The following is a 14,681-nucleotide window of genomic DNA, read 5'->3' on the forward strand; positions in this document are numbered from 1 at the left end:
TTACTTTGTACACAGCTGCTCTGACTGGCTGTCTGCAGTCCAGCTCTGGATCTTTCTCCACACTGGGGACAGGACCAGTCTCCTGATGAAGCAGACTGGTCCCAGTATGAGGAGATGCACTGTCTGCAGAACCAGTGTCCACAGCTGGTAGAGACTGGATCCTTCAGGACGTCCTGACACAAAGCACAGCAGGACAGCTGCTCCTCCTCACAGACACCGCTCCTCTTCCTCCCTCTGTGAACACATTTCTTTATCACTAAAATCATCGACTGTCAGTGACAAACATGCAGATTTGATGACACTGTGCAGAAGCTCTGATGGTCACAGAGAAAAGTCAAAGTGGACAAACTTGTGTTTGAGTTCAGTTCAAGCTTCCTTTGCTGTTCCTGTCTTATTAAACACAGAGTGATCAGCCTACAAACTCCACAGCAAAAGCCTTCATCACAGAGCTGATTATGTCCTTCACTGGATGTACTGGAAGATTGGAATCCATCACTTTGAACTGACCTTTGACCTCCTCTAAAAACTGTGGACGAGCAGCGGTGTCACATTCAGAGCTTTCAGCTTTATTTTGAAAGAGTTCAGTCAGCAGGAAGTGAACTTCTGGGTTCTGATTTTCTTTCTCTTATTTTACAGAAGTGAAGAAGAAGTAAAAGCTTTGAAATGATCTGAGTGAGATTTCTGAACATTGCCACCAAATTGAGTTCAGCCTCCAGCAGTAACTTTGTTTCTTGATGCCTCCTGATGATGTGATGTTTGATTACAAACCTGTTCATGTGTTAGACATGAATCACATGAACACAGGCAGAAAAAGCAGCCAATGAAACAAATGACAGAAACGTGTTCATTCACTGCCATGATCCAGATTTTCTATGTACAGATGTTTGTAAAGAAGACGTGTGCAGCCAGGGCTGGACTGGGACAAACTCTACTTTTAAACTCTAGACTGTGAAACAGGCATAAATAAAGATTTGCTTTTTGCATGTGAGTCTGTGTTTGAGTCTTCACCGAGTGTTTGACAAATGTCACAAACACACAATTTATTAAAAACTAGCATTATCGTACACAGACCACCATTAGGAATAAACTATGATGCTGTTTATTCTATTACTCTCGTTTTCTTCTGCTTGTTTTCTTTTTTCTTTCTCAACAGGTGATCCAGGTGATCCATAGATGCATTTTCTTTTTCTGCCCATTCTGTTGGTTTTTGTTTTTTGCCCTTCTCCCCCGTCCCTCTTCTCAGCTCTTTCTCTTTCTTTCCTCCAGTCAAGTCTGTCCCATATTCAGTAAGTGAAAATAAAATAAACAATAAAAGGTGAATCAAATGGACCATTACGGCAAGGCTGGGATGGTCAGTTTGGTAAAGTAAATCCGTTGGGCATCTTTCTTTGCCTTTAGACAACAATTCTGATGCAACAGAGCCAAACGGGACAGGCCAAAAAATAAATAAATAAATAACAGGAATAAACTATGATGTCACTGGTAGAATTACAGTCAGCAGCTCTCTTACATGGTCAGCTGAGCTCCTTGACTGAAGTTTGGAGGTCTTTCTTTGGACCAGTCACTCCTCACAGACACACAGCTGGATACTGGCGACTCTGACCTCTGACCCCTGCAAACACATCAATTACTGATAAATTCTCTGGTTAAAATCTTTGAAGTAACTCTAAACACACAAACTGGATAATGTGATGGTTTGTGTCAGTAATCTGAGATTAGATTACAAACAGCTGCAGAGACGTTCACAGGAAAACAAGGAGGATATGACTTTGTGTCCTTCTGTCTGCACGTTAGTACAGAAAGCAACATGTACATGTTAAAATGTCATGTCACATTTGACCTCTGACCTCTCCTTCAGTTTCAGTTCAATTCAGTTTTATTTATACAGCATTAAATCACAACAGCAGTCGCCTCAAGGCGCTTCATAGGGAGATGCTACAATAACACATACAGAGAAAAACCCAACAATCACATGACCCCCTATGAGCAGCACTTTGGCGACAGCGGGAAAGAAAAACTCCCTTTTAACAGGAAGAAACCTCCGACAGAACCAGGCTCAGGGAGGGGCGGGGCCATGTGAGAGGAGGGCGGCAGGATAAAGACATGCTGTGGAAGAGAGACAGAGGTTAATAATAACTGCTGGTTAAACACAGAGAGACGAGTGAACACGGAGAGGGAAGAAGAGACCAAGAGGTCACAGGTTGATCTGGAGGTCAAACTGATAATAACACTATAGAGCTGTTTAAGACTCTGTTCCTTACTGCCAACATACAGACCTGTAGGGTCTAATTACCACGTTACTCTGACCTCTTCCTCGAGGTCAAATCAGGTGCTGATGGTTCTGAGTTTGGGCATGTTTGGGTTTTGTATGCCTGTTGTTGGATCATCATGTCTGCATCATGTCGTCTTCTGGTTAGAGAGTTTTATTTACGTCCCTGTGGTGATTCTGTGTCGTTCGCTCCCTGTTTGCTTAGCTGATGGGTTGGATTCCTGTTCCTGCCTGAAAATATCTGAAAACTTGATTTTGTGACCCACTAAGATTAATAAGAGTAATATTAAAAATTAAGTAGCTGCTGCCACTGTTGGAAACTGGAATTGGCTGGGCCGCGCTATGAATTCTGGGATATGGTGGGCCACGAAGGACACACCCGACCCATCCTTCAAATTCGAGGAAATGAAGGACGCATTTGAAGGAGTCGACGGATTGGGACAGCCTTCGCCGCCTGGCTGTGACGTAGTCGGCCTTCAAACGCGGCCTCTGGAGGATGCAGCCGATGTTTTGGGACACAGCTTTAGTCAGTGTCAGTCATTTCCTGTTTTATTTTGACATTCTCTCATCCTGTGTGCACTGTGTTCAGTTTTGCTTCCCCTGTCTCATTAGTTTCAGCTCTGTTCCCTCATCATCCCGTGTGTGCTAATCAGTCTCTATCGGTTCTTTGTTGTGTTCCTCCTCATGATACTTTCAGTCTGGCTCATGTTTGATTAATTTTCAGGATTTCAGTAATAAAGCTGTGTTTGAGTTTTCCATCGTGTTTCCTGAGCCTTGAATTTGGGTCCTTCTCTGCCACACATGCTGACAGGATCATGAAGCCAGCAGACTCGATTCTCCTGGATTACAGGATCTAAACACAGTCAGAATAATAGCTTCCTTACATTGTTGGTGTAGGTTCATGACTGAAGTGTGGAGGTCTGTCTTTGGACCAGTCACTCCTCACAGACACACAGCTGGATGCTGGAGACTGTGACCTCTGACCCCTGCAAACACAAACATCAGTTACTGATAGATTCTGACATGAACACCATATAAACAGCTGATCGTCCATCACTCACAGATTTCTATCAGACTGTGAGCTCCTTTACAGAAATGTGACATCATCACAAACAGCTGATTGTTCTGTTGGTACCAACATGGCTGCAGCCGCCACAAATCAGCACAAACACGGATTATTGATCTGATCAGACACATTTCTGCTGTGAACAACATGTCAGATTATTCCAGTCTACATCATAACTTCTATGGCTTTAGCAGCTCTCTTACATGGTCAGCTGAGCTCCATGACTGAAGAACTTTGTTGCTGCAGGTCCATGACTGAAGTTTGGAGGTCTTTCTTTGGACCAGTCACTCCTCACAGACACACAGCTGGATGCTGCAGATGCTGCTCCGTCCTCTTCCTCCATCTTCTTGATGTCAGGGTGGAGTTAGTCTGAGAGGTAAACACACACACTCAGAGGTGCTGTTGTACTGGAAGCATCACACTGACGGCTTTCTAATGTTGGAGCTTTGGCCCTAAAGTCCAAACCAGTTATTTTAGAGGCTCAAAGTCTTTAAAAACACCAAAACCATCACATTATTTAATAAGTACATGATGATGAAGGAACTCAGTGTGTTTGGATCATCATCATGGTGAGGAGCCCACATGTTACGGCTCCTTTGGAGAGAAGCTGAGGATCACTGCAGGAAGTGAGCTCATGAAACCAAAGTGCTGTTTGTGAGCAGGATGACTCTGTTATTGGACCTGCTCTGTGTTCTACACATGATCAATACTTCAAATATCTGTAAACATCTCATCTTATATTTGTTGCACTTGGTCACATCTGTCTTTAAAATAGATTTTAATGTCACTGAGTTCTTTTCTACCTTTATTGATTTATTTTGGAATAAATTAAATATAAAGGTGCCAAAAACTGCCTGCAGCTTCTGCTCTGTGACAGGAAACTACTGTCAGGCTCAAAATGACTTCAGATTATTCATCACAGGGTGTTTATAGATCACAGGACACGTTACAGTTTTACTGTCGATGTGTTAGTTTAAAAGAATGACGTGATACGGTCTTACTGTGAATCTAAGCGCTCATTGGCTAATACCCTGAGACTGACAGGTGGTTATCCAATCAGCGTGCGGCCTCACACGGACATAAAACTCTTAAAGTTTGTTTCTGAAGGGATTTTCAGATCAGACCTGATGTTTCTGCTACAGCCTGTTTACCGATATAATCAATATCAGATATCAGAGCAACAGAAACCTCGGTGATCAGGACGCCGGGACTGAGAACAGGAAGTGGCTCAAACGTCGCACTTTCATAAAGTCAGCTGAACTCCTCTGACGGAGTTTCTGTCGCCATTTTAGTTTTTAAAAATGCCGTGATAGGGGCGGGTCTTACTGTGAACCTGCGCGCTAATTGGCTAATAACTTCAGATTGACAGGTCGTTATCCAATGAGCGCGCGGCCTCTTCCGACATAAAGTAGTTTCCTTTGAAAAACCAAAGTCTGATTATTTTTGCCTCCACTGACGGAGCCTGTTGTTCCCGCCACAGAGACACAGTAATGTCAGAGCGGTGTTTACACTCAGCTGCCTCAGCACAGCTCTCACTCTCCTCCTGCTCTCTCACACTAAACGGAGGCTCAGCTAAACTGCGCACTTCGCTTCACTTCCTCTCTACTTACAGGAAATCAACGGAGTGGACGGAAAGTGCTGAGAGGAGCCCACCGGCCTCACGTTTCACCCACAAACACGAACAGCGTGGAATTATTTTATGTCATAAGAAGAAACATTCACGTTAACACTCACCTGCCGCAGCTCCACCTTCCTCCTCCTGCTGCTCTGAGGATCAACACTTTCACTTCTCCGCCCTAAACACAAAGGATGCTGGGACTTGTAGTTTTTAACTTAAGACTTAAAGTTTTTATCTTGTTTTTTGTGTATACTTTATTAATCCCCTGTAGGTAAATTATGCATTTAACCCATTCACTCAGTGGATAAATCTCGCCCTGATGTTCTGAGAGGCTTCCCCGACTCTCTGCAAACACTTTTTAAACCACTTTACTGAAAAGAAATTGTTTTCTTATTGTGATATTCTGGATTAGGCTCTTTGAAAAGATCAGGAGGACGTGGATAGGTGCTTTATTGAACAGCAGGACATCACACACTAACTTGTTGCTTTGTTAGCAGTGCACAAGCTACCCTTTTTTGTTATGTGTTGGTCAACCAAGAACTAGCTCTGTAACAGGCACTTCTGTATTTTACCACTGGGTGGCATCAATTCACTCCATTACATTCCTCCCCTTTTAGATTTGTAATTGAAATAAGCAACCCTTTAAAGAATGTATTTCACTGCCCCCCCCCCCCCCCCCAAAAAAAAAAGAAATATTCTGTGGCCCTTAAATGAACATTTTTTTGAATTATTTGAATATATATGAGTGCTTGTGTATAAATATGGTAAATGGCCTGTATTTGTATAGCGCTTTACTAGTCCCTAAAGACCCCAAGGCGCTTTACACATCCAGTCATCCACCCATTCACACACACATTCACACACTAATACACAAACAACACACACATGCTTTCAATTGTGTAATTTAAATGATCTAGGTAGCTCTGTTTTGAAGTTCAGTTAACGCTAGAAATGTGTTTTGGAGTTTGTACGTGTTTTGTCTCTAGGGGCCACCACATATATTTACATATAAACATATATAAATAAAACCACTTTTTTTTTTACTTTAGTAATTCCTTTTGTGCATAATTTTATATTATTGTTAATAATAAATCAATTAAAGCAACAAAACAACCTGAAGAGCCGGTTCGGAGCTGAAAGAGCCGGCTCTCTACAAAGAGCCGGAAATCCCATCACTACAACTTAGGCTACGTTCACACTGCAGGCGAAAGCGCATCAAATCCGATTTTTTTGACCCTATGCGACTCATATCCGATCATGGTGTGAAAGTGTGAACGGCACAAATGCGATATTTTCAAATCCGATTGGGGTCACTTTCGTATGTGGTGCTGAATCCAATACATATCCGATGTTTCAGAAAGCCACCGCTGTTTGGATGGTTTTTGGTTTTTTGGGGGGGTTTTTCAAATATTAAACTTTATTAAGAAACAGTATGTAGAAAACAAATGGAAAGAACAAACACAGAGATAGAATAAATGTATAACCGCAGATTTTGGATTTGGCTCTGTTAGTGTTCTTATACTTTTTTAAATTGTTTTTTATTATTTATGATTGAATTTGATCCTGCTGGGTTGTCTTAGCTTTAAAATCGGTCTTACTTTATTTTGAATTATTATTTTGCCTTTTCTAACATGTTGCATCACTCACTGTTATATTTTCTGGTTTTCTTTTTTATCATTTGCTTATTTATTTTATTTTCAATACATTTCAAACAAAATATCTTTTGCTGCACTTACTAGTATTTACATTTTTAATACATTTCCCTTTGTGTCATTAAGGTAGCGTTTGTTCGTTTTGACCCTCGTGGGCAGCCGTACGGCAGGATCAAAGATCGTCTATATTCGTGAAGACTCGTGTCTGCTGTGACGTGGTCCTGGAGCGTCGGCCTGTGTTCGGCAGACGTCGTTGGAGCGATCAGCTGATCCTGGAGCATGCGCAGAGTGAGCGCTCGCCTCCCTCCCAGAAAAGCCTGGTTCGCGTAAACAACAGCAGACAGCTGCCGCCGCGGAGCTTTACCGCAGTTTTACCGGCTCTCGGATCGAGCTGCTGGTCGCCGTCGGGTCCTGTGACAGTGAGCTACCTGTCAGAGCAGCTGTGCTCACCTGCAGCTGTTAGCTGCTGACGTCAGCCCGGTGGCGTCATTTCTCTGATTAAGTGTCGTGTTTGAGGCTGTTGTGTCGTAAATCCGCCGGGAGCAGAGTTTGGAGCAGCTGAAGACACACCACAGGTTTGTGCTGAAGTCACCGAGACCTCTGAACTTTAATTTGACCTCTGAACTGTAGTTTGACCTCTGAACTGTCGTTTGACCTCTGGACTTTATACAAGGAGGCTGCTGTGTGGATCCTACATTTCCCTTCATGCAGCTGGAGCTGTGTGTGACAGGAGTGAGTGATTTATGATGACTAACCTCAGCTTTAACTCAAAGTCAGGAAACAGATTATTACAGCTGCACTTCCTGTAGTGATCGCTGGCCACCATCAGGGGGCGGAGCTTCACTGAAACGCTTCCAGATGTGAGCAGCTGCTGTCCTCTGACCCGGTCCAGGGGTTTTAAAAAGGTCTTCGTGGACCTGAGATGCTGACGTCACAGTTTTTATCTTGTATCCTCTCAGAGACGATGGCAGAGCAGAACTTGGAGGCCAAGCTGAAGAACCTCCTGAAGCAGGAGAAGATCCAGCTGTGGAACCCGCCGTACACCGAGCAGGGCCAGCAGCCAGGCCAGCAGCAGGGCCAGCAGCAGGGCCAGCAGCACATGCAGGTGGGTGACCCGCCTGAGGAGGCGTGGCCACACACACCTTCCTACTGAGATCAAAGTATGAGGATATAACGTTCAGCCAGGTCTATGAAGGTCACTTTGTGACGCTGTTTAACAAATTAATCATTCACATGAATCCAATAAAATAATAAATCTGCTAAAACAAAAAAAATAAAACCATCATTAAAGAGTTCAGTTTTTCTTTCCTGTCAGAGGAAACCTCAGTTAAACAACTTACTGACCCAGTGAAACAGATTATAGAGGAAACACATGAGAGCAGGGCGCTTCTAGGATCAGAGCTTTGGGGTGCTGAGCATGCAGAGAGCTGCCCATCCAGCCAAGATACACTTTACTCGTCACGATGAGACGTCTTCCCCGTCTCTGTCAGTCCCTGCATCCTTAAATGTCTCCAGTTGTCCCGAGTTGTCTCTGACTGTCTCCTTGGTGCATTTAAGCCCCTGTTCCTCCCAGTTTTGAGTTCCCTTCCCAGACGCCTTAACGCCCACTCACATCCTGGGCCATCTGACCTCAGGAAGTCACATGATAGGGTGGGACCAGGTTTCACAATGAACTCACCCGAAACTCTGGCTGATTGGGACCCACACCCAGTTTCACACCTTGACTCAGGCGATTAGAGGATCATCAGGGGTCCTTTTGTCCCCCCAGAGCAGGGGGAGGGGCTATCTATACTTTTGTTGTTAAATGTTGTCAATTAAGTACTGCATGCTTTTTATATTTTTAGTAGTGTCACACAAACAGCCAATATTGTCAAAAACAGAAATCTTTGGGGCTGCTGAAGCACCCAGGCGGGTTTGGGGGAAGCGCCCCCAAAAAGGGGCTAAAATCGCCCCTGGATGAGGACTGACTGATTCTGTTTCACTGAGATTCAAGCATCAGTGAGGTTTTTGTCTCAGCGTCACAGCAAAGTTCAGCCCATGTGCAGCGCCGTTGGATTCTGTTCTGAGCGCGCTCAGTGCTGTTCTTCTTCCATCAGGAGCTGGCAGAGCGCTACGCCCCCCTGCTGCGCCTGCCCATGTCGGAGGTAGGGGGCGCTCTGGAGTCGATCCGAGCTCAGGCGGTGAAGCGAGGCAGAGGAAACCAAACGTTCAGGGAGACGAGCGTGGCGACGCTGGAGCTGCTGCTGCCGCGAGACGCCAAGAAGGTAACGAAGGCGGCGAGGACAGAGGAAGCTACCTGACGGTGTACCTCACGCCACACACTCATCACATGACACACACCGACCCACAATGCTTTGCTCTCCTGTGACGGAGGAGAATGACCTCAGTGTTTGCTTCCAGGATCCAAAGGTCAGGACGTACCTGGAGACGAGGCTGGACGTGTCGGCGCAGCAGGTGGTGGACAGGTACTCGATTACATCGCAGGCTGAGTGTGTGTGTGTGTGTGGCTATGGAAACTGATAAGATTTTAGCCAATCAGATTCTATTATTGATATCTCTAATTGATTCAGATGTTCATCGATTGCCACTGGCTGCGATGTGAGAGTCACCTCCATCGCTAAGCAACAATAAAGACGTCACACTGATACATATTAATTACATTAATTATGTTTACTAAGCACGGTGGTTAGCACTGTTGCCGCACAGCAAGAAGGTCCTGAGTTCAATGCCACCATCAGGCCGGGGTCTTTCTGTGTGGAGTTTGCATGTTCTCCCCGTGTTTGCGTGGGTTCTCTCCGGGTACTCCGGCTTCCTCCCACCATCCAAAGACATGCAGCTTGTGGGGATAGGTTAATTGATTAATCCAAATTGCCACTAGGTGTGAATGAATGTGAGTGTGAATGGTTGTCTGTCCCTGTGTGTTGGCCCTGCGACAGACTGGCGACCTGTCCAGGGTGTACCCCGCCTCTCGCCCTATGACAGCTGGGATAGGCTCCAGCGCCCCCTGCGACCCTGAAAAGGATAAGCGGAAGTGAATGGATGGATGGATGAAATATGAAAGGTTTTCATTATGTGTCCAAGGCATTCAACTGTTTCACACTCTTCAGCAGAGAGAGCCTTTTTCTTTCCCATGTTGCTTGTAAGTGGTGGTGTGCTTAATAATGTGGCGCATGCTTCTTCAGTAGAAAAGGAATGATCACAGGTGTCTGAGGCTGATGTCGGTGATCCAAACAGCTCTGAGACACAATGCCAACCATGAGTTTGATTGAAAAACAACACATTTAATCTTTGTGACACTTAAATACAATTTTATTAATAATTTGGAACGTGGTGTAAAAGTAATGCAATACTTAATTACTCCTGGGAAAAGGTAACTAGTTACACTACTCGTTGCATTACTTTCATGTTACCCTGTAAAACAGCTGCAGCTCACTGTCTCATAATCACTGTTTAAACCTGAGGCACCAACACACCTGTAATGAGGACACACACCTCCAACATAGCACAAAGCTGACCGCACAAATCAAAGATGAAGACACACAAAAAATGGTTGCCACGGTGATTCGACTGTAGAAACAGGAACAGGTAGTAACGAGGCTGCAGCCTGACTGCTCATCAGTTTGTTACCTGTTGAAGTTCAGGCTCTGGCTGCTGAGCCGAGGGGTGGAGTCTGCACACGCTCAGCTTTCACTCTGGGCTAGCTTAGCGTTAGCATGCTGTCAGTGCAGATGTAAAGAAGTGAGGTTGTGTTAGCAGCACTGTGAGTGTTTCTGTCCTGGATGCACGTTTCACTTATTTACATTTACATTCATCTTCTTCTTTTGTGCAATAAAAAATGCATTTGGACACACATGGTCACTATTTTCCTCCTCTGACATCCAAGCTGGAATCAGCTGATCGTAGTGTGAGGACAAGAAGTGGGATCAACAGGCAGGCGGACAAATGATTCCAAGCAGCTGGAAAACTGGGAAGCAGAAGAACCAGTTCTCCATTCAATACTGTAGTAAAGTGTGTGTGTGTGTGTGTGTGTGTGTGTGTGTGTGTGTGTGTGTGTGTGTGCAGGGTCGCTGAGGAGCACGGCCTCAGGAGCATCAAGCTGATCCTGAGTGGGAGGACTCTGTCTGCAGGTCAGTGACCTCACAGCTGCAGTAGTCATGTGATCTGTCAGAGCTGAGCGTGTGTGTGTGTGCAGAGCGGCGTCTGGACGAGCAGGGCGTGAAGAACCACAGCAAGGTGATGGTGCTGAGGGTGAGCGACGGCGAGCTGAAGCAGCAGCTGACGGAGGAGGAGGAGGAGAGGAGGAGCCAGGAGGAGAGCGTCCAGAGGACCCAGAAAGGCTTCCAGATCCTGTCAGAAAGAGGTGAGGAAACAACCACGCCTCCAACACACCTTTGTTCAGCCCACAGGTGACCACAGCAGGGTGGTGTCCCAGGCTAACAGGTGACCATGTGGGCGTGGCAGTGGGAGGGGCACAGCTGTTTGTTTTTAAATGTCTGCTCCTCTCCATCAGACGGCAGCGAGGACCCACACACCACACCGTTCCTGGAGATCGCCGACCAGAAAGGAAACCCTCTGAAGATTCCCCCCACGGAGAAGAAGGTGGAGTTTGAGATAGGACGCAGTGTGGAGGTTGGCACCAGGGGGCGCTGCTGTGTAACCTCTGTGTGTGTGTGTGTGTGTGTGTGCAGGCTCTGATCCTGGCCATGGGCTTCCATGAGAAAGGTCGCGCTCTGATGAAGAGGAAGCAGCACGATAACGCTCTGTGTCACCTGCTGCAGGCCGACCAGCAGTTCAGGTACGAGCGAGCTGATTGGCTCTGAGCCGCGTCACAGCTCACCACGAGTTTATCAGCCTTCAGCCTGAGATCAGAGACTCTTCATCCACCGCCACTGTAAACGTCTGAAACTGTGTTCATGAGACAGGAAGTCCCTGTGTGTGAGCGCAACGTGCACCAGCTTTTCAAAATAAACCTCCAGAGTGAGGAGGTTTTCCAGCACATCCAGCGTGCTGTGTGTCATTAATGAGGGTTAAAGTCCTGTGTGTGTGTGTGCGTGCGTGCAGGAAGTGCGGCTCGGCGCTGCTCAGCTCCGTGGATAACTACGCCGTGCTGCAGCTGGACATCGTGTGGTGTTACCGCGCTCTGGAGGCGCTGTCCTGCCTGGAGGATGGGCGGAGCCGCCTGCAGAGAGCCGAGGACTGTTTCCTGCGTTGCTACGGAGAACAGCAGGAGAGACTGCTGATGATCAAGGTCAGACTCTCTCACACACACACACACACACACTGTGTGTTGATGCTGAGGGTGAAACCATCATCAGGGAACGTGTTCATGTTTGTGACCAACATGAGGGAATAAACTTTCTGGTTTGTATTTGTAGTCCATATTTGTAGTCCATTTCCTGTAGTCTGAGAATCATTGACCAATCAGGTTTGAGCAGGCTGAGTGGAGGTGAAGACAGACTGCACTCTGATTGGTCAGCTTCTTAGACGATGCTGAGAGTGAGCATGTATGTGACACATTGAGTCTCAGTGGGACGACCTGTGTAAATAAAGTTTTAATGTTAATGTTGTAAACAATGTGAAGCTGAACAGTCTCACTGCAGATGTCCACTGTTTACTTCTTACTGGGATGTATCACCATGGTAACACATGCTGATGAGCTATGCTTAAGTTATTGCAGTGAATCTGTAACCTTCAGCCTGTCATTGACTTAATGTGTGTGTTGCCAGGGTAACACGGGCAGAGAGGAGGTGCTGTTCCTGCGTCTGTACCTCCTGCAGAGCCTCCTCTCCTACATCGAAGGAAGCGACTCTGAGGCGCGGCTGCAGCTCTCCAGGGTGAGACTCGGCTTAGCATGAGTGACAGTCCACAATAATCCAGCTGTGTGTGAGTGGCTCACTGAGCTGCTGTGTGTGTCAGGTGGAGTCTCTGTACGCGCGCCTGCGTCCCGACTCGGAGAAGATGGCTCAGCTGATGGCGCTGGGCTTCAGCGAGAGAGAAGCTCGGCTCGGCCTCAGAGCCTCCCGGGGCGACCTGCAGGAGGCCGCCATCCACATCAGCACCCGCCGACAGGTAACACCTGACAGGAAGTCAGTTCACCGCCTGTCGTCGTCCCGTTTGAGTGTTTAATAAAGTTTTACCTGTATTTATCAGGAGCGGGAGGAGCTGAAGCAGAGGGAGAGACAGAAGAGGAGGACGAGGATGGAGGCCATCTCCGCCCTGATGGAGCTGGGGTTCTCCCAGAGAGACGCCGCCCGCGCCCTGCACCACGCCGACGGGAACGTAGACAGAGCTTACGCTGTCAGTGGCCCCGCCTCCTCGTACAGGTCTCACAGGTGGAGCCGTGACTGACTCCATGTTCTCCTCTGTGCCATCCCCAGATCCTGCTGGACTCGAGCCAGGATGCCCAGGCGACCAATAACAACACAGAGGGCGGAGCTAGCCCAGAGATGGTGGAGCAGGTACGCTCAGAGGTCACGTTCAACATTCAAACTTTATTGAACAGTGACAAGACGAGCAGAGGAAAGCTGGGGGCGGGGCTTCTCTCTGTTCTCCTATAGCTATGTCTCCTCCAGCTGTTCTCTTTCTGTCCCTCCAGCTGTTCTCCTCCAGCTGTTCTCCTCCAGCTGTTCTCTTTCTGTCCCTCCAGCTGTTCTCCTCCAGCTGTTCTCCTCAAGCTGCTCTCCTCCAGCTGTTCTCCTATAGCTATGTCTCCTCCAGCTGTTCGCTTTCCTTCCCTCCAGCTGTTCTCCTCCAGCTGTTCTCTTTCTGTCCCTCCAGCTGTTCTCCTCCAGCTGTTCTCCTCCAGCTGTTCTCTTTCTGTCCCTCCAGCTGCTCTCCTCCAGCTGCCCTCCTCCAGCTGCTCTCCTCCAGCTGCTCTCCTCCAGCTGTTCTCTTCCAGCTGTTCTCCTCCAGCTGTTCTCTTTCTGTCCCTCCAGCTGTTGTATTTGGGATTCGAGCGGGATTCGGCTGAAGCGGCGCTCAGACTGACAGGTGGAGACGTCCAATCAGCGACACAGCTGCTGTTGGACAACCAGGGCGTCCTCTCCCCGGAGCTGCTGACCCCGCCCTCCACATCCTCCTCCTCCTCCACACCATCCTCAGAGGAGCCCAGCTCCGCCTCCAGCTCCCCAGGTAACAGAACCGCCCTTCGTTTATCCAGCATAAACAAAACAAAGTTACAGAACAGGAAGTGAGCGAGTCGATGTTTGAACGAGGCAGATGTCAGCAGATCTCATCCTTTGTAAGGACCTGAGCTGCCAGATTAGACCTTTCGTCTTCCTCAGTCTCTGTGACTCGTTTTGTCTGACGAGCATGGAAACTTCTACAGACGTCTCTTTGCTTTTCTCTGAAACTGAGAGCTCACAGGGTGAAACTCGTTTAGAGCAGGTTCATCTTCATCTCATCAGTCACTGTGAAAACATGCTAACCAAACCAGCCAATGGGGCTTCAGTGAGGACGGTCATGTGGTTTAGAAACCCATCATCGTCCAATAGAAAGCCTGAGTGACCCGACGAGCTGAGGAATGTACCTCAGAGGTGTAGTTGTGATTTCAGAAAGAAAAAAACACATTTCAAGAAAAGAAAAAAGTCACATGATCTAAAGTCTGCTTGTGTGACCCTCCAGAGGACAGCGAGCTGGTGAGCGAGGTGCTCGAGGACATCGCCCCCCACGAGGAGGACTACCTGGACCTCACGCTGGAGGAGGAGAGCGAGCTCATCTCTGCCATGAAGGCGTACCTGCACCGTGAGCCCGCCCACACCTAGTGACACGCTCGGGCCGGGTCGAGTGTTGTCGCTGTGTAGAACAAACACGCACACACACAGATCGTCCTGCAGTCGGGGAGTTCAGAGCGGCGTGCCAATGTGGAGACAGTGACGATCATCTGTTCAGCAATAATTCAGAGTCCTGCCGCTCAAACCGCACAGGTGTATCAGTTTAATCAGTGACATCATCAATGACATCATTGTTGGTGATGTTGGATCAAAGCGGAGTCTCAGTTTGTGTCTGAGCGGTTTCCTGTTGATTCTTTGGTTGTGATGGAGCCAATAAAGACGACACAAAGTGTTTCTGTCTGTC

The 14,681-nt window shown here is 47.3% G+C and overlaps 2 protein-coding genes across 5 annotated transcripts in view; one reads left to right on the forward strand and one right to left on the reverse strand.

Annotated features, from left to right (window-relative positions):
• Positions 1-5,128, reverse strand: part of LOC146626039 (protein NLRC3-like) — a 29,982-nt gene extending 24,854 nt beyond the window's left edge. For both annotated transcript variants that reach the window (XM_085363156.1, XM_085363155.1), the window contains exons 1-3: positions 5,070-5,128; positions 3,539-3,704; positions 5-234 (exon numbers count right to left, since the gene is read on the reverse strand). In XM_085363156.1, coding sequence (XP_085219282.1) covers positions 5-234; positions 3,539-3,678 — 370 coding nt within the window. In that variant the 5' untranslated portion in view covers positions 3,679-3,704; positions 5,070-5,128. The remainder of the gene's footprint in view (positions 1-4; positions 235-3,538; positions 3,705-5,069) is intronic.
• A 1,780-nt stretch (positions 5,129-6,908) lies between these two features.
• On the forward strand, positions 6,909-14,681 carry nub1 (negative regulator of ubiquitin-like proteins 1). Of its 3 annotated transcripts, none has more exons than XM_085363170.1 (15): positions 6,909-7,180; positions 7,565-7,710; positions 8,702-8,869; positions 9,006-9,070; positions 10,668-10,732; positions 10,798-10,965; positions 11,116-11,204; positions 11,294-11,400; positions 11,667-11,853; positions 12,332-12,439; positions 12,522-12,674; positions 12,756-12,902; positions 12,983-13,063; positions 13,541-13,736; positions 14,229-14,681. In XM_085363170.1, exons 2-15 carry the CDS (start codon positions 7,570-7,572, stop codon positions 14,366-14,368), a joined length of 1,815 nt encoding a protein of 604 aa, XP_085219296.1. In that variant the 5' UTR covers positions 6,909-7,180; positions 7,565-7,569; the 3' UTR covers positions 14,369-14,681. The 3 variants fall into 3 exon arrangements, with proteins under 3 accessions (XP_085219296.1, XP_085219297.1, XP_085219298.1); XM_085363171.1 differs by lacking the exon at positions 6,909-7,180 and adding an exon at positions 7,207-7,337; XM_085363172.1 differs by lacking the exon at positions 6,909-7,180 and adding an exon at positions 7,357-7,465.

The sequence above is a fragment of the Diplotaxodon limnothrissa genome, linkage group LG9, assembly GCF_057381915.1.
Source record: "Diplotaxodon limnothrissa isolate DT_005_m linkage group LG9, D_limnothrissa_male_GT1.1, whole genome shotgun sequence".
NCBI classification, from domain to species: domain Eukaryota; kingdom Metazoa; phylum Chordata; class Actinopteri; order Cichliformes; family Cichlidae; genus Diplotaxodon; species Diplotaxodon limnothrissa.